The sequence below is a fragment of the Mesitornis unicolor genome, unplaced genomic scaffold, assembly GCF_000695765.1.
Source record: "Mesitornis unicolor isolate BGI_N332 unplaced genomic scaffold, ASM69576v1 scaffold4026, whole genome shotgun sequence".
NCBI classification, from domain to species: domain Eukaryota; kingdom Metazoa; phylum Chordata; class Aves; order Mesitornithiformes; family Mesitornithidae; genus Mesitornis; species Mesitornis unicolor.
In genome coordinates this window covers 12,021-39,101 of record NW_010191545.1, presented here as the reverse complement: position 1 = coordinate 39,101, position 27,081 = coordinate 12,021, and the positions used below count along the sequence as shown (strand labels likewise).

Genomic DNA, 27,081 nt, shown 5'->3' with positions numbered 1-27,081 from the left:
TAGAAGGGGATGAGACTTTTCAGGAATTAATTTTGTTACCAAATAAAATGGAACATATAACCAGCGCCCTAAGAAAAAGGTAGGCTAGATACCATTTCCTGGATAAGCTGCACTTAAGCAATGCTAACTTTGAGCTTTCAGACACTCTCGAAATTTCTTATGCTGAGAGCTCTTGACTTTCTAGAAGTCACAGAAGTTTTTAGAACATCAGCATGATGTGTGGCACTGACTCCCACGTTGCGAACTTGCTTTTTTATGTATATGCCTCTTTGGTTTTCATCATTCCTTTATGAAATTCTGAATCAATAGAAATTTTCTCAGAAAGCTAAGTGACTCATTGAGCCGTAATGGAAAAATCCTACAACTTCTGCCCTGAGTAGCAGTGCTGGGTCGTTACCTGTGATTCATCCTGGGCGTGGTCCCAAATTCATCAAAAGCATTGCTAGAATTGTGAAAAGTGGCCAGTCATTGTGTGTGCGTGGACTCTGCCAAAGGCCAAGCTGAGGAAACTGAGGCTCAGCTTTTTGGAAGTTGAGTCAGCCTGACTTCGCTGTCATCAGCATAGCAATCCTATTTTACACCAGTTGACCGCCTCATCACAGAGATGAGACTGCAGACCCAAACGCAATAGGATTAAAAGTGGTCACCATAAGTTTCTGCTTTGTGCAGTATAGCTGAGGGCCTCAGCAACGGATGTGTATAGGTATCATGGAAAGGATGAGGCAGCAGAGACAAAAATTAAAAACCTCAACTAGGCGAAACGATGATCATATCAAATTATCAGAATAATATATTTGCATATTACTGAGGTTTACTTTCATTTGTTGAACAGAAATTTGTTACATAAAAATGTTGTTTGGCATGCAGGAATATTCACTGTCTCGTTAGCTGATTTGGTTCTTTGCAGGGAGAGATTATTCTGTCTGCCTTTTTAAAATTCATTTTCTATTTAGTATGGAAACAGTCACCCTGGATCTGGGTTAATCCATCTTCTGGTTGGACATGATGAAGATCTGAATGAACTGGAAAAAAAAAAAAGACAAATTGCACCGGGCATGTAACAAGCCCCTCTTCTTTCTGTTAAACCTCTGTTAATAACGTGTGGAGTGACAACAAAGAGCTTCTGTCCTCTTTATAAAAGACCCTTAAGGGCAGAGTCAGGCTGTAAGAACCTATTCTTTTGCTAATGGTAGCTGAATTACTGAGAAAGCTCAGTGTTAAAAATCCACGACAAGGATCTTGTACATGGAAAGGAAGTATTTCCTTGGATGACTTTCTAATGACCGTCAAACATTTGCAGCCTTCAGACAAAAGGAAGCATTGTAATGAGTAGGCACAAGCAACCTAGTGCTAGGGCAGTGATTACATCTGCCAGTTGGGGAGCTGAGCTTGCTCGAGCTGAGCCCTCGAGTGGTCTCACAAACAAATTAAAAAATTACTCCTAATTCTGTATTTGCCCTACTTTGCTCTCCCTACTTGCCTTTTTTTCTTTTACTTTTCTTTTTTTTTTTCTTTTGCCCCCAAGGGTACCTTGATTGATCATGATCTTACTGGAAGGACCTTAGAGCTTTCCAATCACATACAACTTTTTATTTTTTTTCTCTCAGTTGCATAAAGGTCTTTCTTACACCAGTAAAGCTGTTCACTTTTTCAAGATCCTTACATTTATATGTCACCATAAAGCTTTCCTTAGCTCAAACCGTACCCATTAATAGATGTACTATATGTAAAACTTACTGGCTTGAAGAATAGTCTTGCTCAGACACAGCTATACATTTTCTATGTGACTCAAAGCTTTATGTAATTTCCTGTGCTTTGACATGTATTCAAGAGTATAGCTTGAAAGTGGGAATTTAGTCCTAGGCACATATTTTAACTCTTGTAGAAAAATCCACAAAAAAACCCCTGACCTCTCTCTATGCAGTTGTAACATTAATATTTTGAGATATTTTTTCTCAAATATAAGGCAGGAAAACAACCCAAACAAACAAACAAGGTTTGTGGCTTGATAATTACATCATACATAACCAAGCAATCTCATCACACAGTCCACAACTGAACTCTCATAATAGTAATCTTTTATAGTAGTCATATTTTACCAACATGGAGAATTAACAGCTAATTAGTGGAGAGGAAAGATCATTCATGAGACTTATAGCAAGCTGGACTCAAACTACACAGTTTTTCTGGGTTACACTGTGATAGCAACAAGGGACTGACTTTTGAGGGTGGCACTTCTGTAACAACAGAAGACCGAGAAATGAAGCAGTGTAGAAGTGTGCAAACGTGTAACAGGAATAAGTGTGTTTGCTAGTGGAACTCGCCAAGTTGTATCCTCAAATAAACTTTTTTCTTCACAAACTGTATCCCAAAAAATACTTTTTGCTGAAAGCTATGTGTACATTAAGTTTTATTTTTATTTGGCTGGCTTTTTTTGCTTTGGCATAACTATATCAGTAAGGCTGTATGGGCAAAAGTATAAGTAGGGATCTGGTCTTTGATAGAAAGTCATATGTCAGTATGATGTCTCAGCTGAGCTGGGAGAAAAAAATCACACACCTTAAACTCATATATCTGTCCACACAAAATGCAGCTTTAATTTTGGCTTAGCTAAAGTCATTAAAGTAGGCGTGGTAGATACACTGGTGGAAAAACTCCTATAGTATCTTGTTCTGCTAAAATAGCTCTGCTGGCTGAGCAAATTCACAGAATTTCTTTAGTGGAAAGAAACAGGTTTATAATACAGCTAATTATGAAGCATTCACTGCAGAAAAGTTGAATACAGACTATATTACTAGTTGAGGATGTGTGCCTTGAAAAGCAACATGCCTAAAAGCACTACGGAGTTCCAGTGAACATGAAATTATCTATGAGCTCCTCACATGCTGCTGTGATTAAAAGGGCTAATGCAGTCCTTGAAAGTATGGACTGTGAGTTACAAAATTAAAGAGGATTTGCATCAGACATGAAAGAAATTATGAAGTTCTACCAGAGCTAGTATAATATGCTTAATAGTAGTGAATACTACTACTCCTCCTCCTCCTCCTCCTCCTCATCATCATCATCATCATCTAACAAGGGATGTGATGACATCTTCGTAATTCAAAATAAGCACATAAAAGCAGTTGGTTTTACCTAAAATATGTGTTCTAGTGCAACAACAAAAAATTATTACCTTCTCATGCAAGTCAAACCAGCGTGTTATGTTCATTGCCTCTAGCCTTAGAAGTGGAACTGAACACCACTGCTGAGCTACCTACTTTCCAGGCTTAAAGGATACCTCTTACAGTTTTCAAAAAATCCAGTAAGGAGTGAGATATATCTGCCTTAATTATAGATGGCTAAAAATTTGACATGTAAATCTGAGTTAGCCATTCAAGCTTCCAAGTATGATCAATAGTGACAAATAAGCATCAGAAGTAGGCTGTTCATATCAGCTGAAAATAATACATCTAAGACAGATCAAATTAATTGCCTTCTGAAGGTGACTCCTCTCCTTTTACTGTGAAGGAAACCTGAAGGATTAGCTTCTAATTTTTAGGCAAGTTCATTAAGGCAGATGAATCCTTTCAGAGGTGTAGATCTGACAGAGTGAAAGGCTTCAAAATTTTACCTCTTAAATATTTACTTTGCTTTAGCTTTTCTTAAGGTTTATGGATCTTGTGCTTTCATCAATAAGGAAGATACATAACGATATATTTTTTGTAGTAACTTGCACTGATTGCTACTGTTCACCTCCTATTTCAGCAGTAGCTACATCACAAACCCACAATCATAATTTTCTCTCAGTGACACAGACACTGAGGATTAAAGGCTTGATTTAAATCCCATTAAAATGGGAGAGACTTGCATTGACTTTAATGGGATTTAGATTGAGTGCAGAGGAGGCTGAATGCTGAACTGCTGTCAGGTTTGAAGTACAGAGGGTATTAAAGGGCAAACTAATAATGCTTCTGTTAAATGTTAAATACCCATTCTTCAGAGAGACTTGCCAAACTGGTAATTCAGTCTCATTCAGGATGACTAAAGTAACTCAGTAAGCAATAAACAAAATTATTAATATAATTGCCAATTGTCTTCATGTCTTCTAATCTTTGTTACATTCCAGTAAAGTAAGATAGTGTTTAAGACTTGATTTGTTTACTAGATGTTGTTAATTTATTTTATAAGGTACTTTGTGCCATCTGATACCGTAAAGGAATGTCTGTCTTCTACTGATGCATTCTTTGATCATTTTACAGACCAATGAAAACATGTAAGGCTATACTAAGCCTACCAGTTGTGGTACATAAGTGACTCCTGGGGACTGTAAGCACCTATATATCTGGAAAGTCCTTAGGTACCTGTGTGAAATGAAGAGAAACTCAGCTGGAGTTGATATGTACCTATGCTCCACTGAACATATGGACAACATAGGGTTCAGTTAATTATGTGACTGGAGGCAGGACATGGCTCTCATGAAATAGTCAGGAAGTGGGAGCTTTGGTTTTCAAGTCTTTCTTTTAATAAAGAGCTTTAAATCCATGGTAACTATTTGATATAATCACTGCCAAAATAAAGATGCAGAGATAATCTTCATCTGCTCTTCAAGCAGAATCACTGTGCAGGGATGAAGGTAAGAGGCAAGGGCACAAACTGAAGCATCAGGAAATGTTTTTTTACTGTAAGGGTGACAGAGCACTGGTACAGTTGCCCACAGCAGTTGTGGAGTCTCCCCCATTGGAATTATTTAAAAGCCAACTGGACATGGTCCTGGGCAACCAGCTGTAGGCGGCTGTTTTTGGGCAGAGGTGGTGGACCAGATGGCCTCCAGAGTCCTTTCCAACCTCAGCTATCTGTGATTCTGTGATGAAAGACTAAGTCTGTGGGGTAATGGGATGTCAACAAGGTCCCTGATCCTGAATCCTTGTGAGAAAAGAAATTTGTTGAAGGAGGACATCCTGGCTTCAGCTCTGTTCTGCTGGGACTGCTCAACACTTTTTATTAATAAACTACAGGATTACACCAATGCTTGGTGCATGGACCACAACACAAACTCTCCTGGGGAGCCCTTGTGTCACTGATCTACTGAAGAAGATGTTTTATTTCCTGTGCTGTCTCTGGCTGCTTGAATCTTGTGATTCTTTCTGCACAGTATTACAGCTTCAACATGATCTGTTATGATCTGTTGGGAAGTGTGGGATTGCTCATTTTGTCTCTGCTCTCTCAGGTTAAGATACTTCACATTATCTGCCAGTGTTGTGCTGCGTGTGAAGAGCATCTTACTGACTTTTCTGCCATTGATTTGTAGTGTACTATCAGGTATTATCAGTACCTTCATTATACCTATAGGATGCTAATGTCCCTCATCAATTAAGGTTATACCTTAGTTAGTTAAATTGGACTGTGGGTGATTTCCTACTTCTGAAGACTAGTGGCAGAGATGATCCAACATCTAAACTGCTTAGAGTTAGCCCGTCTCAGGAGATTTGTCTTGAAGACAGCTAGTATGAGCAACACAAAACATGTCCAGGAAAGCTAATAAGTAGGCAGTAATAAAATACTATCATTAAGGGATCTAAAGTTTGACCTCACTCTCTGTTTCTCTCTACTTAGTAGTATAGATGTAGCCTGATGCTACATTTAGGCACATAAACTAAATGTGCTTCTAAGCATTCACTAGCATGGAGTGGCCTACATGCATAGAGCTGAGTTCCCTTAGCCCTCAACTACTGTGGGTACACTATGTCTGTGTGGAGAGGTCCCTGACCCACGCTAACATCTAGTAAATGTTTGGAAGAATCTTCATTTGCATGGGTCAAATCTGTAATGGGGACTTATTAATAATATATTATATATTATAATTATATATTTACACCTACTGAGTATTGTAGAGATACTGAATTATATCAGGAGTTATGATTCAGGAGTTCCTTGCTGAATCTTGGATGAATGTTCAAAATTATCTTAAATCTCCCATCATTAAGTTGCCAGGCAGAAAATGAAGCCATGTTGAAGTATCATGTCCAGTGACAACTATGTATATTTTCAGGAATTCTGAGGAAGAGTAAAAATCTAGCATACTTCTCTGTTGGCTGCCTGGACCAGTGTGTGTTATAGTTCAGGAGGTAACAGTCCTCTGGCATTGAATAGAAATGCTGGCTGCTGCCTATGGACTGCTCTGTGACATTACTGGGAGGTCAGATGCCAGTATAGGCAGGGCATTGCTGGCTTTACCAACATGATGATAAGAGTGTCATTTACCTTGGTCACAGCGACTAGATTTTCCCAGAGGTTTCCTCTGGTGTTCTAGAGACATGTATATATATGTATTGACTGCGTTTGGGATTTGAGACTGAAAATACCCATTATGTCATCCTGTCAAATTAAGTTAGTTATTTTATTTGAAAGAGCCCAAAGGCCCAGTATACCAAAAAGACATAATGCTCTCCACAGTTTTTGCTAAAATTTTAAAAACATTAAATAAGTTTACTTAAAGAAAAAAAAACCTACATGTGCAATTCTAGGTTTGAAATTTAAGACATACTTTTTTTTTTTTTATAAAGTTGGAAAAAGAGGATATATGGTACTGGAAATTAGGTTGAATTAAAATATTTTTGTAGAGGCCCAAGATATTAAAACCCCCTGACAAATTTTAGAAAATCTTTTGAGTGCAGAAGAACAGACATGAGTGCTAAGACAGAAATCCCAGAGCTGCAAGGCAATCTTTCACATGTCATTCAGGTAGACTCAGTCTTACTTACAGTTTGTCTGAAGAAAAATAAAAAACTTTGTCCACCAGCAATCTTAGATTTGTGGGTACCTGTGTCAACTTGTATTTACTGTCTATGCCACACTAAAAATCTGAGTTTGGAACTAATTCCTAGTCTGCCTCACAAGTTGCCACTTAGTGGATTTCTGCTTTTTTTCATATATAACCAGAATTATAAGTAGCAATCCAAAATAATTTGATTTCTGAGTTAAATACTTCTGACAACAGACTTGCAATGACCCTATCCTCCTTGTTCTAAATAAAGACTTGAATAGATACTCAGAAAGCAAATCCAGCTTTTTCGTGATGACTTTTGTAATGTGTTGATGAGAGATTTTCTTCCCAGTGAAGAAAGACAGATTTTTTCTTTCTTTACATTCAGGGCTTTGCATAATTTAGCAATAAAAGGAAATAATGAAATCACTCAATGCTCATGGTAGCTCGTGACTGCTTCATGTCAAGCGCAGACTTTGGAGTAGGAATGAGAATCCTCCATTAGTGAATGAGTGCCTTAATTGCTGAAGAATAATCAGTTTTCTGCTTATTCTCCAGACTAATCAATCTTGGCTGCATTTTTGATTTTTGTATAGTGACACAGATGAATAGCAGGGATGGATAATCTTTGCTTCTTGACTCCAGCAGCCTGCAGTCTGATGTCTGGTACACTTTTTAGAGGTAAGAAAAGACAAACTGACATTTGAAAACAGTTCACCCCAGCTTATTAGAAGGCTCTGTATCTGCTGAGTTACTATATAAGGGGCTGGAAGGGAATAAGACAGTGAACAACCTTTTTTGAATAGTAAATACCATTCTTTGCATAGCAAATTCCCTGGTTTTGAATTTTAGAAGGAAGATGGTCAAGACTGTTGTATTCTTGATGGAGCCTTAGAAGTGTTTTATGTGTGCACAGAGTCTACCTGCTAGACTGTGCTTCTTGAAAAATAGGCATAATTTAAAATTCCACTTATGTATAAACATGAGACATGTGCTAAGCTGCCAAAACAGTAATAATCCTGTGCGTGCTTAGAAGCAGACTATGACAGCAGATTCACTGGTACAGGTATGGGACTGTATCTACAATGTCATTAAGAATGTAGACTTGTTAGGTTGGTCAGTAAGTGGCAAGGGGAGGTCTGTGGGAGATGGCCCAGAGACCTCAGGGAGGTTTCTCACCACCCATTACATGGAGGACATCAACTATGGCACATAAAAAGAGACACAGGGGATAGCAGGCAGAGTGTAGGACATCTCAAGCTATTCTAGTTACCTGTGTTTAGGTAACTGAAAACAACCACCTGGGCTTTAGCATGGCGGATTAGCTGATTTGAGTACCCATTAATGTATCTATTTTGTTTCTGATTTCTAGCATAGCTTGAAGTACCAAGTACCAGGTTAAGCTATGCATACAAATACATGAATCTAGATCTGGCTCTTAGTCCTTGGTCTTATAAGGTATTTTCACAGCTTCTTAAGGCAAATGGTTTTAAACCCCCTGATTTTCATCCAATTATTCCCGTATCTAAAATGATTCATGTTCTCAAAGCTTCCTACAACAAAACTTCAGCCTAGTCTGACTTGTTCTTCCTCTTTCAATTTTTCTTTTAAGTATCCTAGATGAAGGTTGACACTGGAACCAGGAATCCAGACACATTGACATCAAAAGCAATTGTAGTATGTATGTGGTAACAAGGGTGGGGGGCAGAGTGGAAGGAAGAGGAGCACTTTGAAGATGTCATGATAACTCGAGCATGTTTAGATTCAGTAAGTAGGTGTGCCTTTTTCTGTATCCTGCTCATCTGCAGACTAGGATGTTTGAAGAGAGGGAAAAATGAAATGTTATCTCCAGTAAAGGGGAGGAGACTTAACAATGGCAAAATCATTATGAAGAAACAAACAGTGGAGAGAACTTTAGAATTTTTAGCCAAGGAACAATTGGAAAAAAGTGTACATATTTAAAATAAAGATAAAAATTGCTGCTTTTAATTGTTTTCCAATGCACTGATGATTATAATTTATTTGTGGCTGAATTTTATAAAAGCAGTTACAATAAATACAAGGCTGGAACTGAATATTGTTTTCTCCCATCTGTTTGGATATTTGCCAGAAATTAGATTTTAATTAACTGGAAATTAAATTTTATTTGCAAATACAAAATTTGGTTGGTTGTTGTTCAGTTGGTAAAAGATAAATTAGTACCTTTGCCAACTCGTGACATTTTGGCAGTGGTACCTCACAGGGCCCATGGGCTGAGATGGCCTCTGCTGTATCACAGAACCGAATCCAGAGGGACCAGTGAATAAGTCTCCCCAAACCTTTGCTTACCATGTCAGCCCTCATAGTCCTAATAAACTGAGGCCCAGACCACTCAAGGAGAAGATGTGTCAACAAGGGAGTGATAAAGACTATATGTCATGTCTGGTAAGGGTTTGGGAGAAGCTGTTTCCCAGGTGGATCTCAACCACAAAATTGGCAGTGATGGTCAACAGGACACACCATTTAGTGACACAATTTTAGCGGCAGGGCAGATCTACTATTCTTCAAACCTTCCAAGCCAGCTGGCAGGGTGAGAGCAACCAGAAGTCCCCACCAATCAGTGCTGGAGCAGTTGTGCACTTAGCCTCAGCAGTACAGATATCCAGCAGGACCATGAAGAGGGGGCACAACTAGTTAAAGATCAGTTAATAACTATAAGAGTGATTTTTTTTCAGCTTGCAGATCTTTTCAGGATTTTAACCACAAAATAAGAGAGTGAAGAAAGATTCTACCTTTTTTTTTTTTCTGAAAGTTGAGGTTTTATTCCATAATCCAGATCATGATGATATAAATTCAGTATGTTACCTTTGTCTAAGATCTCAACTCCTGCCACTCATCTGGCCTAAAATGTGTGTTCGGAATTGTTCTCATAATCTTTTCCTCTCCCAGGTGAATTCATCATCATCATCTTCATCATTATCATCATGGCTAGGCTTTGTGAACGAAGATAAGGGAAAGACACTACCCACGCTTGCTGCAAGCGCACTGATGGCTAGAAAGGCCAATGCGGTATAGGCAAGTCCAGTTGCAAAAGGCACAATGGAAAGTCTCCTTAGGCGGTATTGGCAAGGCATGGTTCTTTCAGAGTTGTCTTTTCCCAGATGAATTAATATTTAGGTTTTTAACAGAAAATGAAACAGTGTCAAGAAGATACATTGAAAGAAAGTGTCAGAATATCCCAGGTATCTAGGTATTTAAAATATCAAAAACTGATTTTAGATTATTTGCTCCATTATTGCACATATATATGTGTATAAATTTGCGGTTTGGGGTGGTGGTTCTGGGACATAACTTGAAAAATGTTCACTTTGGTTGGCACTAGCTCAACCTTTCCCAATTTTGCTCCAAATATTGGCAATTTGATCTTGGGCTAAAGACATTCATTTACTAAGTTTCAGTGGTCTGTTTCCCTCCACCTGCTTGTTACCAGCTTTATGCCATTTAGTGCCCTATATCCAGCCAGTAAGGTGATTTGAGAGTACTCTCTAATTAATTTCAGGAAAAATTACTTCGATTGTTTTTTTTCATTTAAGCAGTTTACCTGGCTTGCTTGTCTGAAGTGGATTAGGAAACAGTAATATAAACTGTTCTTTTAGCAGAACTGTAGAAATGCTAAAATCTTTGGCAGCGCCTTCTGTAGCAAGCCCTCACTCAAAGGCACAGGGCAGGGCAGTGATCTCCAGGGACAACTTCTCAGAGCACAAGAGGACCATCCGGATGTGCAGGAAACAGCAGGTGTGGCAAGCGGCCAGCGTGGCTAAGCAGGGAACTCCTGATTGAGCTCAAACACTAAATGGAAATACACAGCTACTGGAGATGGAGATGGACTGAGGAGGAGGATGGAAAGCATTGATTGAGCATGAAGGGATGAAGTTAGGAAAGCCAAGGCCTGGCTGGAATTTAAACTGATGAGTGATGAGAAAGGCAACAAGTACTTCTATGAGTACATTAGGAGCAAAAAGGAAGATCAATGAAAATGCAGATCCACTGCTGAATGGGATGGACGGCTTGATGATGAAGGCTGTAGAAAAGACAGGTTGGCTCAGAGTCTGTTTTGCCTTGGCAAGGCCTGCTTTCAGACTTCCTGAAACTCTGTGGCAGAGTCTGGGGGAGAGATGTGTTACCCATGGCAAAGGGTGTTGGAATTAGAGATCACTTAGGAAAATTAGACGTATACAGGCCAGTCAGTTTCACCTCAGTTTGTGGGAAAGTTATGGAGCGAATCCTCCTGGAGACCATTTCCAGGCACATGGAGGACAAGAATGTTTCAGCAAGGGTTAATCATGCCTGACCAAGTCTGACTGTCTTCTGTGATAAAATGATTGGCTGTCTGGACAAAGAAAGAGCAGTGGGTGCCCAAGAGTCCTGAAAAAAGAGGAAGGGGTTTATGAAGGTACTGGTATGCAGACAAGAGGCATATAAAAAGGCAAAAGAAGTATGCATAGTGTAAAATTTCTAAAATTTCTTAATGCTTTAAAAAAATACATTATTTTATTGACAAATTTCATGTGTCAGAAAAGATGAGGGGTTTTAGTTTGCTAAGTTTCTTATTTAGAGATCAGTAAGTGCTTCTTTTTTAGTCTATTCTCCCTTTTTCTCATTAGCTAATTGTCAAATCATCCTAGTTGTCAGTAACAATTAACACTATAGGTATTCTGTTCTAAGGATCTTAGTGTTTCTGTATATGCACATCCTTTTTTTTTTTCAAAATAAAACATCCATGTTTAACAAAACTGTGATTTTAAGACTTTAACTGCTGAAGCTGCAAATTCCAGGCATACCTCACTATAGCTCCCAATGAAGAGGAAAATACAGACATGTCTCAGAAAACATTACAACATTTGAAAATCATAGTGCAGAGTCTGATTTTAGTTTTGTCATGATTTTTTGTTTTGCATGATTTTAAACTTACACACATTAAAAAAAGACAAAAACAACATATTTTGACTCTATAAATAAGGCTATTGTATTCTGTGGTCCTCTTTCATGTAAAATTCAAGCACATAAAAAAGCTCAGGTGCAGGGTTAGGTAAGATGTTGACACACTGGGGAATGTGAGATAAGGCTCACGACACTGTTGATACTAATCAAGTCAGCCATCTACCCTTAGAGCAGCAGTAAGATCACATCAGGGCTATTCCTTGAACCAAATATGAACATCTGCATCTGAGCCATCCCATTTAAACTCCCTTCACTTCTAAAGTATAAGCTTTATTGTTGGAGAATAGTAGGCCCCCTCTAGTGTTCTAGTACAGACTCCCAAAACAGCTAAAACGGACTGCAAGCTGAGGGTGTCTCTTCTCCACTAGTATGACTACCCAAAATATAGGTTTCTGCGCAGTAGACATCTAAAGTTATTTCACCTCATTCAGCTGGCCTCTGCCACTGTGCTGGTCTGCCATGAAGCCAGTGCTGAGAAAACAAGTTGACATGAAGGGAGAACTGGAAGAATGCAAATATCACACATCAGAAGGGCAACTGAGATTTGTAACCCTTGAAACTATGGTTGCAGAGATGCTACAGGAAGCACACATACTGGCAGTCAAAGATGCATGGAGCTGGGAAAAAGAATGGAATGAAATTGAGCCCCTTCCTGGGATCAGACAGGAAGGTATGTTGTAAGCTTCAGATATGTGTCCAGACATGCACACATGCATATTTATAGAAATAAAAATTGTTTTCATGCCTGACACTGGTCTTCTCTATGCTATTATGAAGATGTAGTTGTTGTATGCCATGGATTTGTGAGTTTAATTCTTCCGTCTTAGCACAACCTTCCTATATGTCTTTGTCTGCTTACATGACGGTGGTACTATCGTGTGGTGCTGTACAAAACAATGGTAAGTAGCTCCTTTTGAGTTTCTTTGCTCCCATTAAACCTGTGCTGGCTCATTGCCAGATGGCTGAAGTGGCAGGAATCCTGATTCATCTGAGGGTGACAGTCTTTGCCATTCAATCTGCATCTCTTAGTTGTACGCTCGTTGCTGTATCTTGTCATTCACTATGATATCCATATGCACTTAGAAGAAATAATTTGAAGAGAAATATGAATGATAATTTGGAATTGCTTAGAAATATTTAACTAGATGTTGAAAAAGCTACAGTTCTCTAAAGACAGAGGCTTGTGTCTAAGAAAAGAAGCAGTCTGGATGTAAGACAAATTAGGGCAGAACAAATAATAAAGATGACGACATATTTATGAGTGATATCAGTAAACAGCATAGAAGCCAGCACATAAAGAAAATTAATGAAAGGAGATTAAGGAATGGAAGAAGAAGCCTGTAACTTTCTGGGTTAAAGATAAAGTATTTTCTGAGTAGATCCAAACAAAACTCATAATAACAATAATAAAGGCTAGATGACCCCAAAAGAATTGCAATAGCTGACAAAGAAAAGCCAGAAGCATTCAGTAAGTGTTTCAATTCAGCATTATGGACCGGGGAGAAAAATGAATGATGTTTTCCTGTTGGGTGACAATGATTTACTATCCTCTAAAGGTATTAAAGATAGCTAGCAAGTGCAAGACACCACATGATTTTAAGGTAGCTGTTCCAATAATCTTGCAACCAAACCCTTGTCAAGATTAGTGATCAGTATAAAGAGCCTCTGGTGCTGATTTTCAAGAAGCCTTGGAATTTCCAGAGGACTGAAGAGATGCTGACACTGTGCACTGTGCTATTATTTTAAAACAGAAAATGGATAAAAATTCAGACTTGGATGATGCAGGCCTGTCAGCCAGACCACAACATTAGGCCAAATAATGGATGAGTTTGCATACACTGATTAAGAAATGTTAAGAAAGGTCAATACAATCAATTTCGGTCAACGAATTCAAATGAAATAGATCTTTGCAGTTATTGAATATTTTTAATGAAGAGCCAACTTTGGCTGAAGAGCTGAGAAACTTCTGGTGGAGTTCTAACTTGGCACTGCATGACATCTTCATTAACACACTACAGAAAAACAGGTCAACATAGCATACATAATATTGATCAAAAACTATTAATCTCTATATGTAATTGTAAATAAGAGTAAGTCTGTGTCTTGTTTGGTTAACTATGGTTTTCATGAGATGCCAGAGGGACTGTTTTTGGCTCGATGTCATTGATCATTTTTACCAGTGACTGGGGAAAGGAACAGCACAAAATTTGGTTATGACACAAAGATAACAGGAGTGAAATACTAAGAACAGACAGATCAGTGATAGTGTCCAGGGACACTGGATAAGCAAGAATAGACAAATGACATTTCTGTCCAGTCAAATAGAGGGTTTAACATCTAGGAACAAAAACGTAAGCCATAAAAATGGGAGTGAGGACTTTCCTGTGAAGTGATTCTGAAGAGGGCCTGTTATAATCCTTTATTGAGACCACATGGACAAAAAAAGGCAAACTATCCTTAGATGTAACCACTGGAGAGGAGTGGAAGGTTAAGTCATTGCTGCATTTGACAGAGAAGCAGTTGCTACTGGAATAGCGTGTCCAGTTCTAGTGCTCAGAATTCACGATGGATGTGAATAATTTGGAGAAGGGTCAAAGAAAAGCCATGGGAATATTAGAGACCTGGAAAGTCTCCAGGAGTTCAATCTACTTAGTTCATCAATGTGATGACTTAAGGATAACTGGTCATGGTACACAAAAGCAGGACAAATAGCCAAGGGCTGTTCAGCTCAGCAGTCAGAAGTCTGACAAGATCCTCTGTCAAAGAGGTGAAGCTAAAAATTAAAACAAAAATTAAAGCACTTTCTTAACTATCCATTAAATTATTGGATAAATTTGCTCACTGAAGAAGTGTGGCATCACTGGCAGTTTTTAAATATAAATTGGACATTTCACAAAAGAAAAGTTTTAAATTTTAAGGGCACTACTTATCCTGAAGTAGAAATAACCCTGTGAAACTCTGTGGACTCTGTCATTGATGGGATCAGACTGGATAAGTATATGTGAGCCCTCCTGACCTTTTTCTATGACTATGGATATGTCCATTCTTCACTGTGCTCTGGTGTCAGTATCTCTGTGGCATGACATAGGAATGATGCTACCTTAGATCTGATAAGCAGTAAAACAGTGTTGTTCTGGTGATGAGCTCAGGCTAATTAACCATGTCATGCACAAGGGCCAGTCAATCATTGTGGTAACGTGACTGTGCCGCTTCCCTTTGTGGAGCTGGCTCCACACAATCCAGGGCTGTGCAGCTGTTTGATGTATGTACAGTTCAATATAGACCCTAAACAAGTACATTTCCATGTACTAAAAAATGTTTGCGATAAAATGCTTCTCTCTTTAAGGAAGTTAAAGTCATTACTGTAAGTTGCATTGTGATACTTTAAACTGTTTTATGTATCTGGACACAATAACTGAGACGTTACAAGGTGTCTGGTTCCCTTAACTTACTAGCCAGACTATGACACACTATTCCTGGTTTTCTTAGCTGTTTTTTGGCTCTGATGTGTGTGATGTTCCTACTTGTATCATTTAATGAGAAACATTGAACAGAGGCTTTATTCTGACGTTATTTATACTGAGAAGAGGAAACAGATGACAAGAAAATGAATAAGTCTTCTGTGAAAAACTATGAAATAACAAAAATTGCATGGAGACCTTTTCACAGTTGTTTGTAGTTTATCACATCTCAGTCAGTAGGTGAGTCATTGCACCAGAGCCTCTCTTACTCTTTATTTACTCCAAATAAATATTTGCAACATGGAAGTAATTATTTGTATTACTGGATCTCATCCCTGGAATTTTCCAGACATGTTCTCTGATTCCATGGTACCTGTGTAGGCTAGGGGTGTACATTATATTCTGTCTTAAACAAGAGTTTCCTAGGTATTGTCACTTGGAACTTTACATCCTTCTAAAAATCTCTCCCCATATAAGCAACCTAAATACATAAATATGCAATGAAAACTCAGAATTAAAATTACAGTGTAGAAACACTTTAATAATCTCAGAAATAAAAAGGAATTACATGAAAGAGAGGAGAGAAGGCTGAGGATAGATATAGAAACAGTGAAAGCATATGTGGGTTAAATCAAGGTGGGCTAAAGGAGTAATCTGTATTTAAATTTTAGGTGCAGCATGAATCAGTCTTCCTAAAATGCTTCTGTCTCTGTCTACAGCAGTTTGGCTCAGAGCAGTAGGGTGAAATAAACCCCTTGATTTTCTTCAGTTGCTACAATTTGCTTTGGTCCTTAGAGCAATTTCAGTGATTTCAAAGTAGATTAGTTTTGGAGGAAACTAAATCCGTCTCCATTTGAAGTGTTCTTCAATATCAGATGGGGGTGATGATCTCCTGATGTCTGATGTCTGGTGTGTGAACCTGTGGAATCCACAGCATCACATAACGCCCAATTCATATCTAACAGACATGTGGCAGAAGAATGCCTCTGAGAAATCCTGTGGCACCCTGAAGTGATTTTTGTGGTGTATTAAGGGGCATATGCAATGACTGCAAGGGCTGTGGAGCATTTTAAAGCCTGAGGACCACGAGGTGAAGAATATAATCTACATGGTAACATGCATAACGTGCATCAGAAACTGTTCCCGCTGTCTTTTTTGTTCAAGCAAGTCTTTCTGTTGTAGTTTCAGCAACATGATTCTCATGTGGGAGCCTTGAGAACAGATTTCCCAGGTCCCTTTCCTTCCCTGAACACGGCTCCTTTGAATGCTGCTCAGTTCAGTGGATCCTGTCCATCGCACACAAAGAAGAAGCTATTTCCTCAGGCCCAGAACCTCCAATTGGCTGTGTTCAAAGCAGTAGCCGTGTCAAGGACACCAGCCCTGCTTGTCTTCTCCTTCAGAGAAAGGGAGATCCCAGAGGACAGCTCTTTAAAAAAGGTGTCCTGCTGGGTTAGCCACTGCAGCTACAGGATTAAGTTTCCTTTCCTCTGTTATTATGTCTGTTGTTGAAACTCAGAGTGAGAAGGTAGGTTCGGCAGAAGGCACCACAGTATCACTTAGAAACAACGTGAACAGGAACAGAAAGAAGGTTCTGCGCAAGAGACTTTGTCTATGCAATGGTGTTCGGGACAATGATGTATTTTACTTACACGAGACAGAAATTAAGGACTGACTAGCTTAGAAATTAGACTTTGTCTTTTCCAGGACTTCTGACCTTGTCTCACGCGATGTCCTTGTTAACAACCTGAAGAAGATTTATTCAAAAAGTAATCACTAGAGGGCTGTTCTAGACTCATATGGATTTAAACTCATCCTTAAAGAGGAGCTATGTCTGTCAGCTTGGTAGATCATTTCAAGTAAGACCTCACAAGGATAATTTGCAGACATGGATCTGTTCAGTACTTTTACAATTGACTTGCACTGATTATATATAGTGTACGCTTAGTGAATTGCATATGAAACAGAATATGGAAACACACTAGAAGATGGTATCAGAATTCAAAACTGTCTTGATGAATCAGAGTCCAGTAAGGTAGTCTGCAGTCAACATTGTCAAACTTTGTAAAGGCTAGTGTACACTGCTACGAGCAAGAAAGAGCAGGGTGGTAATGGATCAATCTGTAAATATTGTTTAATATTTTTACCACTCTAAAAAGAGGAAAATCTCATTCTGGGACATACTGAAAGGAGAGTCATATATACAATAAATATTTTGTAGAGTTCCAGTGTGAGATAACTTTGATTTTAATAACTTTCAGATATTCTGTAGTTGTTTGTCAGTGACATTTGTGTGCCTGTTACAGCAAAATAAGTCACAATCTTAAGCACTTATGTTGCAATTGCAGCTGAAAATCTATAATCCTGTATTACATATAAGTCTGGTGTTGTTTTTGGAATGCAGTGTATGTTTTAAGGAATAATTCAAAAAGCATATTTATATAAATGAGGTGAAGGAACTGACATGTCTTGTCAGGTAGGGAGCCCTGAAGAGAGAATTCTTAATCCAAGTGGACAGTATGTTCCCTTCTCTTGTTTAATCACTATTAAGGAATGCATCTGCTTATCTTCATTAACTGTACTTGACATCTGTATATATATGATGTGTGTTTCACAACTTCCTGCTTTTCAAGAAGCTCAGCAAAAGCAAAATTTTCTGAACAACAAAATTACTACTTCAAGGTCACTCTAAATGCACACAATTGCTAATGGGACAAAATGGAGGAACTTGTATACATTATCACTACTGTCATCTTACAAATAAGATATTATTTTGCTTCTTTTCCTCCAAAAGATGCACTAGGTTCAGCTAATTTAATAAAGTTATAGAAAAAAAAAAATCAGAAAATCTTGGAGATCATGGCTTCATATTTACTATGCAATAAGTTAATGCAGTGAGAGACACAATCATAACTTAATCCTCGCTGAAGGATATAAAAGAGTAGATAAAACTCAGACATGCTAGAGTCTACACAAAGACATACAGACTTCAAGTATTTATTTTAAACTAAAAAGTAAGCATACATACCTAGCATTATTAGCACTCTACCTGACATGTATTTGCCCACAATAAAATAAAATAATAATAATTAAAAAAATCACTCAGTGGAATTTGTCTTGTTCATCTCTCATAAAATCCACGTCAGCCACAGCCTCTCTCCCATGGTACCCTTAAAAAAATTACAGCCATGAAGGGTCTTTTCAAAGAAAGTCCTGTCAGTTCTCTTACACATCAACACATCTTTGCCTGGCAAACTACCATTGACTTCAGCTGTTCATCCCTCCAACAAGGATAGCAGTTTTGGTGGGTTGTAAGACAAGTTTACCAGAATGTCCACTGACTCTTTATGTCATGAGTACATCTATTCCTCCCTAATGCTACATACCAAAACATCAGTTCTTCATATATTATCTCCCAGTATCTGTAGTCAAAGAATAGTGACTTGAGCAACACTGAAATAGGAACAGGTAAGGGCAAAATTGTGATCTCGACTTTTCTCTAATGTGGTAACCTCTCTGTCTGATAAAGTGTCCATAATCTGACAGTGGAAGCTCTTTTAAGAGATTATGTACATGATAGAAAAGATTACATCTGAATAATGGAATTGTTGAAGTTGGCACAGGCCTCTGGATAACATCTACTTCAAACCCCTGCTCCAAGCAGAGTAGCCTACAGCAGGGTCCTCAGCATAGCGCCTTCAGGTTTTAGGTATATCCAAGGTTGGAGGCTCCATAGCCCCTCTGCATAACCTGTTTCAGTTTTGCACTAAAGAAAGCCTTATAAATGTTTTGGTCCCCTATGTTTTGATTTGTGTCTACTACCTCTTGTCTGCTCACAGGGAACCACTGAGAGGTGCCTGGCTCTTTTTTTCTTTACTCTCCCCAACAGGTATTTATATACAATGAGATCCTTCCTGAGCCTTCCCTTCTCCAGGCTAAGCAGTCCCAGCTTTCTCAACTCCTCCTCATACATCAGATGCTCCAAAAGTGCATCTAAGTAATAAAATTCTTTAAAATCAATGTTGCCAGTTCTTCACTGATTCTATTAAATACAATCAAAACCCAGTTCATTTCCAAGCTATCTTTTATTTCAGAAACATCACTGGTTGCTTTTTTTTTCCCACTGGGAATTCTGAAATTTCTGAATATAGGCAAAAAAGAGGCATTTATTTTAAATAAAGCCATTACATGGTGACAATGATCTTATACTTTGTACAAACCAGTTCAAACACTTAGTCTTGCCTTAGGAAGTAGTTACACATCACTTAGGATCCACCAGCATGGATGGAAGCAGACTGACACTAGCATCCTCCACCCAAGATTTGAGTTGAACAGGAGTTAGCCTGGTCTGCTCTGGAAACAACACAACTACCTTAGCCTGAGCTTGGTGCACAGTGATCTCTGAAGCTCCTGGCTTTCTATGCTCAGCCTTGTAGACATGCCTAATGCCTGCTCAAAGTACTTGAGTACAATTTAATGGATTCCAGATCATAATAAATCTTTCTAACTATACAAATAAAAGATACATAAAAATTTAAAAGCCTTTTAAAACATGTGTTTATAAAACTCCTTAACAGAGTCAGTAAAAAAGGAGTGATTTAGATCCACTTAACATTGAGTTTACGTATACTGAAAGTGTTAAGATACTGATTTTTCATTGAAATTTTGAGTTTTGTTCTGAAACACCCCTGTATACTCTATACACTGACAAAGGACTTGGGAGGCTCCCATTTTCTAGCACTGAAATGCAGTCACCTCCAGCGTGAGACTGAGCAGATGTCTCCGTGCAAAGTGCAAAACCACATAACAGGACAGCGTGCTCTTCTAAGCCATGCTGCGGTTGATGGGAAGAGAGAGAGGAACAGAGGAAGCAGATTGTAATTATTTAAATTGGAATTTGGCCAAGAGTTCATGGTTGGCAATCCTGCTCTTTTGTATGAGTGCCATGAAACATGATTGTATCCCAGGTTTTACAGCTCATTGGAAAGACCGGAGTAAAGCTGTAAGCTTTTGAGTAGGCAAAAGCACAAAGGAAGTCTCAGCAAATTACATACACTAGAAATTTCTGCTGTTTTCATTCCCAACTATACCTTCTTTAGTTTTTTTCTGCTTTTTTTACTGTGGCCAACATTTTGGTTTATGTAATATATGTACATTTGTATATGTATGCACACACACAAACACACATATGCATAGATGTTTATGAACAGAGTATCTGAAATGTGTTTGACTTGTATATTGAGCATTACAATATATATTTATTAATTTTTAGTTAACTAAATAATTTGTTAAATTCTCTTGCTTAAGTTACATACCTGTGTAAACAAATATCAAATGACCTCACCTATTTGTGACACATTGCTTTTTCTATTAAGAAAGTAGTGAAAAATTATTTTCTTAGTCAAATACCTCAGCTTAAGTATGAACACTTGTAACAAGATCAAATGCTTCCAAGATAATAAATACTAAGTGAGTTGCAAATATTAAGGACTTGGCCATATTCGTTGTCCGTTTGTTCTTTAACATGAAATTTGGGTAAACAAATTTAACAAGAGAATTTTAGTAGTTTGGTCTACAGGAAGTATCTTCATAACTTCTGCAAGTAGTTTAAACACAGTATCAATTCCATGGTTTATTTCACATTTCACAGTCTGTTTCCATTTTGTATCAAAACCTAAAGTACTAAAATATGTGGAAATTAAAAAGCTTTTCTGTTATCATAAAAATTACAAAATCTAGATATGAAGTATTTTTTTATGAATTATTAAAGTCACTATAAAATTATTTCAAAACAATTTCTCTTTCAAACTGCAGGTTTTCATCATGCATACCACTTGATAAATTCTTATATGTAATTTAATTACATTTCAGAATTTTTGCATTCTGTGCAAGTAGCACATGATTCGTCAGTACTTCAAACTTTTACTATTATGAACAGATATCCAAGCCAGAAAACAACAGAAATATTTCTGCCAGCTTCTGTTAGAGTGAGCCAGTGTTTGAGGAATGTAAACTACACCTATATCTGTGCTGTAATTTAAGTCCTAGTGTAAGCTGCAGTTAATCTCCAAAATGAAAGAGCCAAGACTGCAGTGGATAAAACTGTGGATAAGACCAATAGTTGGAAAAGTGAATTGTGGCAAGGGTTTAAGTTATCTGGGCTGTGAAGACCATGGCCTAAGAAAATTGTAGGATCTCAAAAGAAATACAAAAAAATTACTTATTTGTTACAAGTGCTTCATGAAGACTTCAGATCACAGCATTACTGAAGACCAAAGACGAAGGGAAAGGAAGTGAAGAGGCCATTTGAGATACTGAGTAGAATATTAACTTACAAGGGATCTCATCTCTACAGGTCCTTCTGTTCCAGGCATAGAAAACTTGAAACTGTGCCAAAGGTCCCAGGACCATGAAAAAAGACAAATCTATATGGATGCAGCAGGCCACCAACTAATCGGAAGGAAACACAACTATGTGGAATGAAACAGCAGTAGCAGCAAACACATTTTGGGATGTACAGATACTGCAAGCATATGAAGTTATACATTTGACCAGCTACCGAACATATAGTCTGATACTGTTTTCCACTGCTTTAAAAAAAGTTAATTGAAAATATGCCCAAAATCACCATGTCAGTATACAAAGGGAAGCTGGTTTTCACGAGGCATATTTCAACATCGAGTGCGTGCACTTCTAAATTAATGAACTAAAAGTTTCATGTCTTTTATTTATGATGTCTCTAACATAGGAGGATTTGTGACTATATATGGGTGTGTGGAGAATAGATTGCAACTGACATTTTGAGCAAAAACAGAGCCAAGATAGGCACAACTGATTGTTCCAACAAACATCAGACAATTTTGCAATGTGTATGCAAGTCTGAACTCTCTCTAGTTTTCAGCTACATAAAATTAATCCACTCAAATCTTTGATGTTTAGTTCTACATTGCTTATTTCTTTTTTACATCAGTCATTGTTTAACAATGAAATGGGACCTCCTAGAAGAAAAAAACAGACTTCTTTTTGTAATGAATTGAAATTACAAATATTTTATTGGTAATTTAGTCTGTTTACAGTCTGAACCACAGAAGTTGCTATTTTAAGTGACCACATAAAATGAAATATAGCATTATTTTACACAGCTATACAGAACAATTTTTAAAAAAATCCTTTCTAACGTTGTTTCAGGACATACAACAATCACGTGCTAAGCCAACCATGTGCTGGTTAAGACCTATTTTGGACAGTGAAATGCCACAGCTCAGAGCAGATGCTCCATAGTCATCAAATTTTGTATTTGATTCTCTGAGGTGCAGTACCAGTGTATCAGCTCAGTCCACACAGTCCAAAATGCCCTCTCTTATCTCTGAGAGAGCCGTGCACAGGCAGAATTGAGAGCAGCTGGGGAAGTAAAATCTAGCTACTGCCTGAAGATAAAAATACAGGGATGTGATGTAGTTTCTTACAAGTTGTTTTTTTTTTTCATCTCACTCCATTCTGCGTCAGCCCTTCAGGCCACTGGGACAGATGACTCTTACTCCGTCACACCACTATGGGTAACCACATTGAACTCCTATAAAGGTTCATGTGCCCCTCTCCAGTTTTTCTGCTACCTGTTACCCCCTGTTTGAGGCTTAGACTGGATGTTTTATCTCATGAGATGATTTTACCCTCTTTTTCTTACATTTCAAAGCAACTCTTTAGTAAAGAAAAAAGAAAAGAGTAGTATTTACCTTTCTTTATTCAAGGTGGCAAACATCAGCTAAGCTTTTTAAAGAGCTATTGCAGTGCCTTAATTCTGCTCCAGTTGAATTGAATGGTTAAACATCCATTGATTTCAGTGGATGGAGAAATAGATCTGTACTGAGCACCATGGAAAATGCCTGTGCTGAGTATTAAAGAGATTTAATCTTGGCTAGATCACAGATGCACTAGAGCTCTTCTGTGTATTCTTTTAACTGTGTGAGAGCAGAAGTTTGGAAAATTGTAATTACAGGAAATGGGAGTTTCAGTAAAAACACTGCTGTGAAAAACACTGAAAAAAAGACAGAAAGTGTACTAATACGTATATATTAAAGAGTGGGCAGTATATATGGTCTTTACTTGCAAAACCTAAACATCTGACTTAGCAGGACTTGTCTTAACAAAGAATTAGTCCAGGAAAAAAAAATGAAAAATATGTTACACATTTGCCAATACAATAGCTATATTTTAAATAAAAATGACAATATACATGTACAATATTGTAATGATATTGTAATGATGAAAATAACACTGATCTATCCATCCTTAACAGATCAAACGCATTTCACAGAAATAGATGCAGGCAGGGTGAAGTGATATTCATGGCTTACTCTTGAGAAAGTTACCACAAAAGTCAAGGTAAAAATGCGAAGAACAGAACTTTAAACATAGATTCGTCTTCGTAAAAGTTCAGCATTAAAGCAGTTGGGTGCATGTCCTGCAGAAAGATGGTAACAGCAACCTAATGGTAGACAACATACACACTTGCACACACACACACACACACACACACACACACACACAAACACACAGGTGCCCATGCTCAAATGCATGTGCATAGGTCTGCAACTTGATGATACAAGCATACACTTACTAGCTTTTGGTGGGGGAAACACCAGGAATGGGGTTCACCTCTCCTGTTTTTAGCTGTCTGCAAGGTAGCTGTAGCTACCTGAAGTCAGATGAGATGAAACTCATCAAAGCTAACAGCAGCTGAACGTTTTTTATGAAAATTGGTTTTATCCTGAGCATATTTAAGGCACTTTATTAAAAAAAAAAAAAAGTGAAGCTCATAAAGACTGGGAAAAAGGTAAAAATCCTTACATGTGATATTTGGAAATTTAAAAAAAAATTCCTGAGTTGTGATAAATATTTTTATTCAAATAAAATACCATGCCTATTGAAAACACATGTTTTATAAAAGCATGTTATATGACATTTTTTCCTTGAAAAATTTGCGCCTTAGTGCACAAAATATGCTAATAAGTCATTGGGGACATCTGTAACAAATTAATAGGAAATAAAAAGCCAAAGAATGACCTGTCATGTATGTACAAAACATGCATTGCTCCTGGCAACACACATCATGTTTACTACAGGCGTCTTTATCTTTCTGCTTTCTTACAGGGTCCTGCCCATATTTTTATATTTTACAATTAATTATGCTTCACTAAACTATTTACAGAAGCAGAAACTAATAATAAATCTTCTTAAGCCCATAAATATGGAACTACAGAAGTAGAACATATTTTAAAACAGCATGAAGTGTGCTACATAGTACTGTCCTTTAGAAGTACAGTTCATTAACTATTTTCTTTACAAAGCTTTAAATCTAAATGGAAATAGAAGTCCAAATTCTCCCCCTGTATTCCTTGGTTACATTTTTCTCCACCTGCTGTTCCTAGAGGATTTTGCTCCAAGACAGTATTTGGATTGCAAAAGGAGTTGCAAATTGTTGCAAAAGTATATTGAGTAAAGAACTGTCAAGATCTTGAATGCCTGCTGTTTACACAGGATACAATCAATTTGTTTTTAGTAAAAAATAGCTGGTTTCCAATACCAGCCATCCTTTGTATGGTTCTAGTAGTACTATTTTTTTCATTTTGACATGTTTTTCTCTCCTTCTCTGTCATTAAACATGGATAACATGGAAACAGTGAAATGGACCATACCCAAAGTGCTGCCAAATGCACCAAACATGCAGTGGTTACAGAACGGCATTTATAGAGGCCTTGGGAGGTTCCTTCTAACAATAATCCATAAAAACAATCAGTGAAATGCATTTCTGACTTGACTGTCTCCTTTAATATTTTCATTAGCTACCTCTAGAATACCCCTGATAAAATTCCACTTTTTTACATTTAAACTTCTATTACAAAGTATTTTATGTTTTATTTAAAAAAAAACACAGTAGTGATGGTTGTTAATCTGCTTTATAAAAGATAATACATTGAGTTATATATAATAATGGCTTTGATCCAATTATCATCATATTATACTGCTTAGTAATTACTGTGACTTCAGTTCCTACAACTGTTATAGTGAATACAAATGATCGTTTAATGTACAGGAAATGAGGATCATTTAGAAGTGCTGATTCAGAAGTATTCAAGTGCTAACAATGACTTGTTCTTTCTACGCTTTTCTTCATGTTCCATAAATGATGATTTTATAAACGTCCGTGTTTCAACGTGGCATGGTTGTGGGGCAATTATTTTTTTTATGTTTTTTTTTTGTGCAAACACAAAACTAGATTTTTCTTAAACGTTACCATCTTGTTAAAAGTAATAGCCACTTCTACTTAAAAAGACACCAGCATTAATGTAAGAGCATATACCTTCTATGGTTGTTTTATGAAGAGCTGTACTTGTTACTGGAGCGGAAATTATCATATCCGTGATCATTAGCTTTGAACTTTAGGCAGGACTGCCTTTCCTCCAGGGACAACAGATCTTTGGATTGGCACCAGCAACACAAGCATGACTGTCAAAATAAAAGGAATAAGCATTTCACATCATTTTGTTTTGCACATGTGGCAGAATGCATTGAAATGTTGCCCTTCTTCAACAGTACAGTAAGAAACATCAAGTGTGCAAGCTGCCGTTTTGGCATTAGAGCGTAAGTGAAGAAATGAAGTTAATCTCTTTATGTCTCAAATGACCACTAACTACTACTGGGATGCCCCATTAGCAACCAACCTGAGTGCTGTAGGGCTGGAAGACTTATATTGTGTTATATATAATAATGGCCACACACATACCAATGGCCACACACATACCACTCTGAGTCTGGTTGGCAATTCTAAATGCATCTGAAAATAAAATTAAGACTCCTTGTTGCCCTTTCTCTGATAATCTTACTTGGAAGAAAATGATGCATAGTAATCTATACTTTCTAAGAGGGATGCTGCTATCTAATTGATTTTTTTGAGGGGAAAACCAGAGAATTAAGTAGGAAAATGCTGAAAACCTACATACAGCTCATACATTTACTAGATGTACTGCGGACCTTTTGCTGATGCTACTGATTGGCCTTTGGGTGCTGGGAGTCCATCTGAGATCCCACACACCCACTTGTTTCCACATTCAGGGCACTACAGATCTCTTACTACAGATCGCTTACATGGTCTCAACTCCAGTGACTCTTTCAGGGAGCTGGCAATGTGGACAGCAAATATGAAACCAACATCAAACCATCTGCAACACATGCTGTTCTAGTTATGAGGGAAATACCCCAACACTACTAGATGTAGAGCTGACTGGCTTCTGATGGAAAAATATAGCCCATAAGAAATTCAGGCAGCCAGGCAATACGCCTAGCAGTGGCCAATGTTTAAATGCTTGGCAACAAAAGAAAAAAACTGAGAATTTGTGGTAGGCAATGGAAGAACCCTGATACGGTGTCTGAAGATAGTCAGTTGCCACAAAAAAAGCCTAAATCTGGACATTTTCCAAGCAGACATGAAGGCCGAAGGACCGATGGGCTGCAAGCCACACGCGATCCAAAGCCTCAAATCCTGCATGGAGAATTAATGCCCAGGACTACTCACTCACATCAAGGCAAAACTACCAACAGGTCTTTCTCATAAAATGTTGAGGTTGGAAAGGGACAAGTGGATACTTGCACTCTTACATCACTGCCACTGATTGAAGTGCTCAGGCAGGATAGGGGGAATCCAGGGTCATTGCCCTCCCCATTGGGTTGCAGAGGATATGGCTACGTGAACCTCTGCAGCATGGAACGAGTCTGCTTTGTCAGTGCTCTTGAAGTGGCTGGGTGCCAGCTCCAGCCAGGAAATTATGCAACACAGATTAGCGTGGTGCTGAGCGGGTTTCTTGTACGCTCCTCTCTTTTGCTTTCTCTTTTTGTCCCCAT

At 37.9% G+C, this 27,081-nt stretch overlaps 1 protein-coding gene across 1 annotated transcript in view; it reads right to left on the bottom strand.

Annotated features, from left to right (window-relative positions):
- Positions 1-24,996: 24,996 nt before the first annotated feature.
- EDNRB (endothelin receptor type B) overlaps positions 24,997-27,081 on the bottom strand; it is a 14,105-nt gene continuing 12,020 nt past the window's right edge. Inside the window, exon 7 of the mRNA XM_010186760.1 lies at positions 24,997-25,689. Within this exon, the coding sequence (XP_010185062.1) occupies positions 25,558-25,689 (132 nt within the window). The 3' untranslated portion in view covers positions 24,997-25,557. The remainder of the gene's footprint in view (positions 25,690-27,081) is intronic.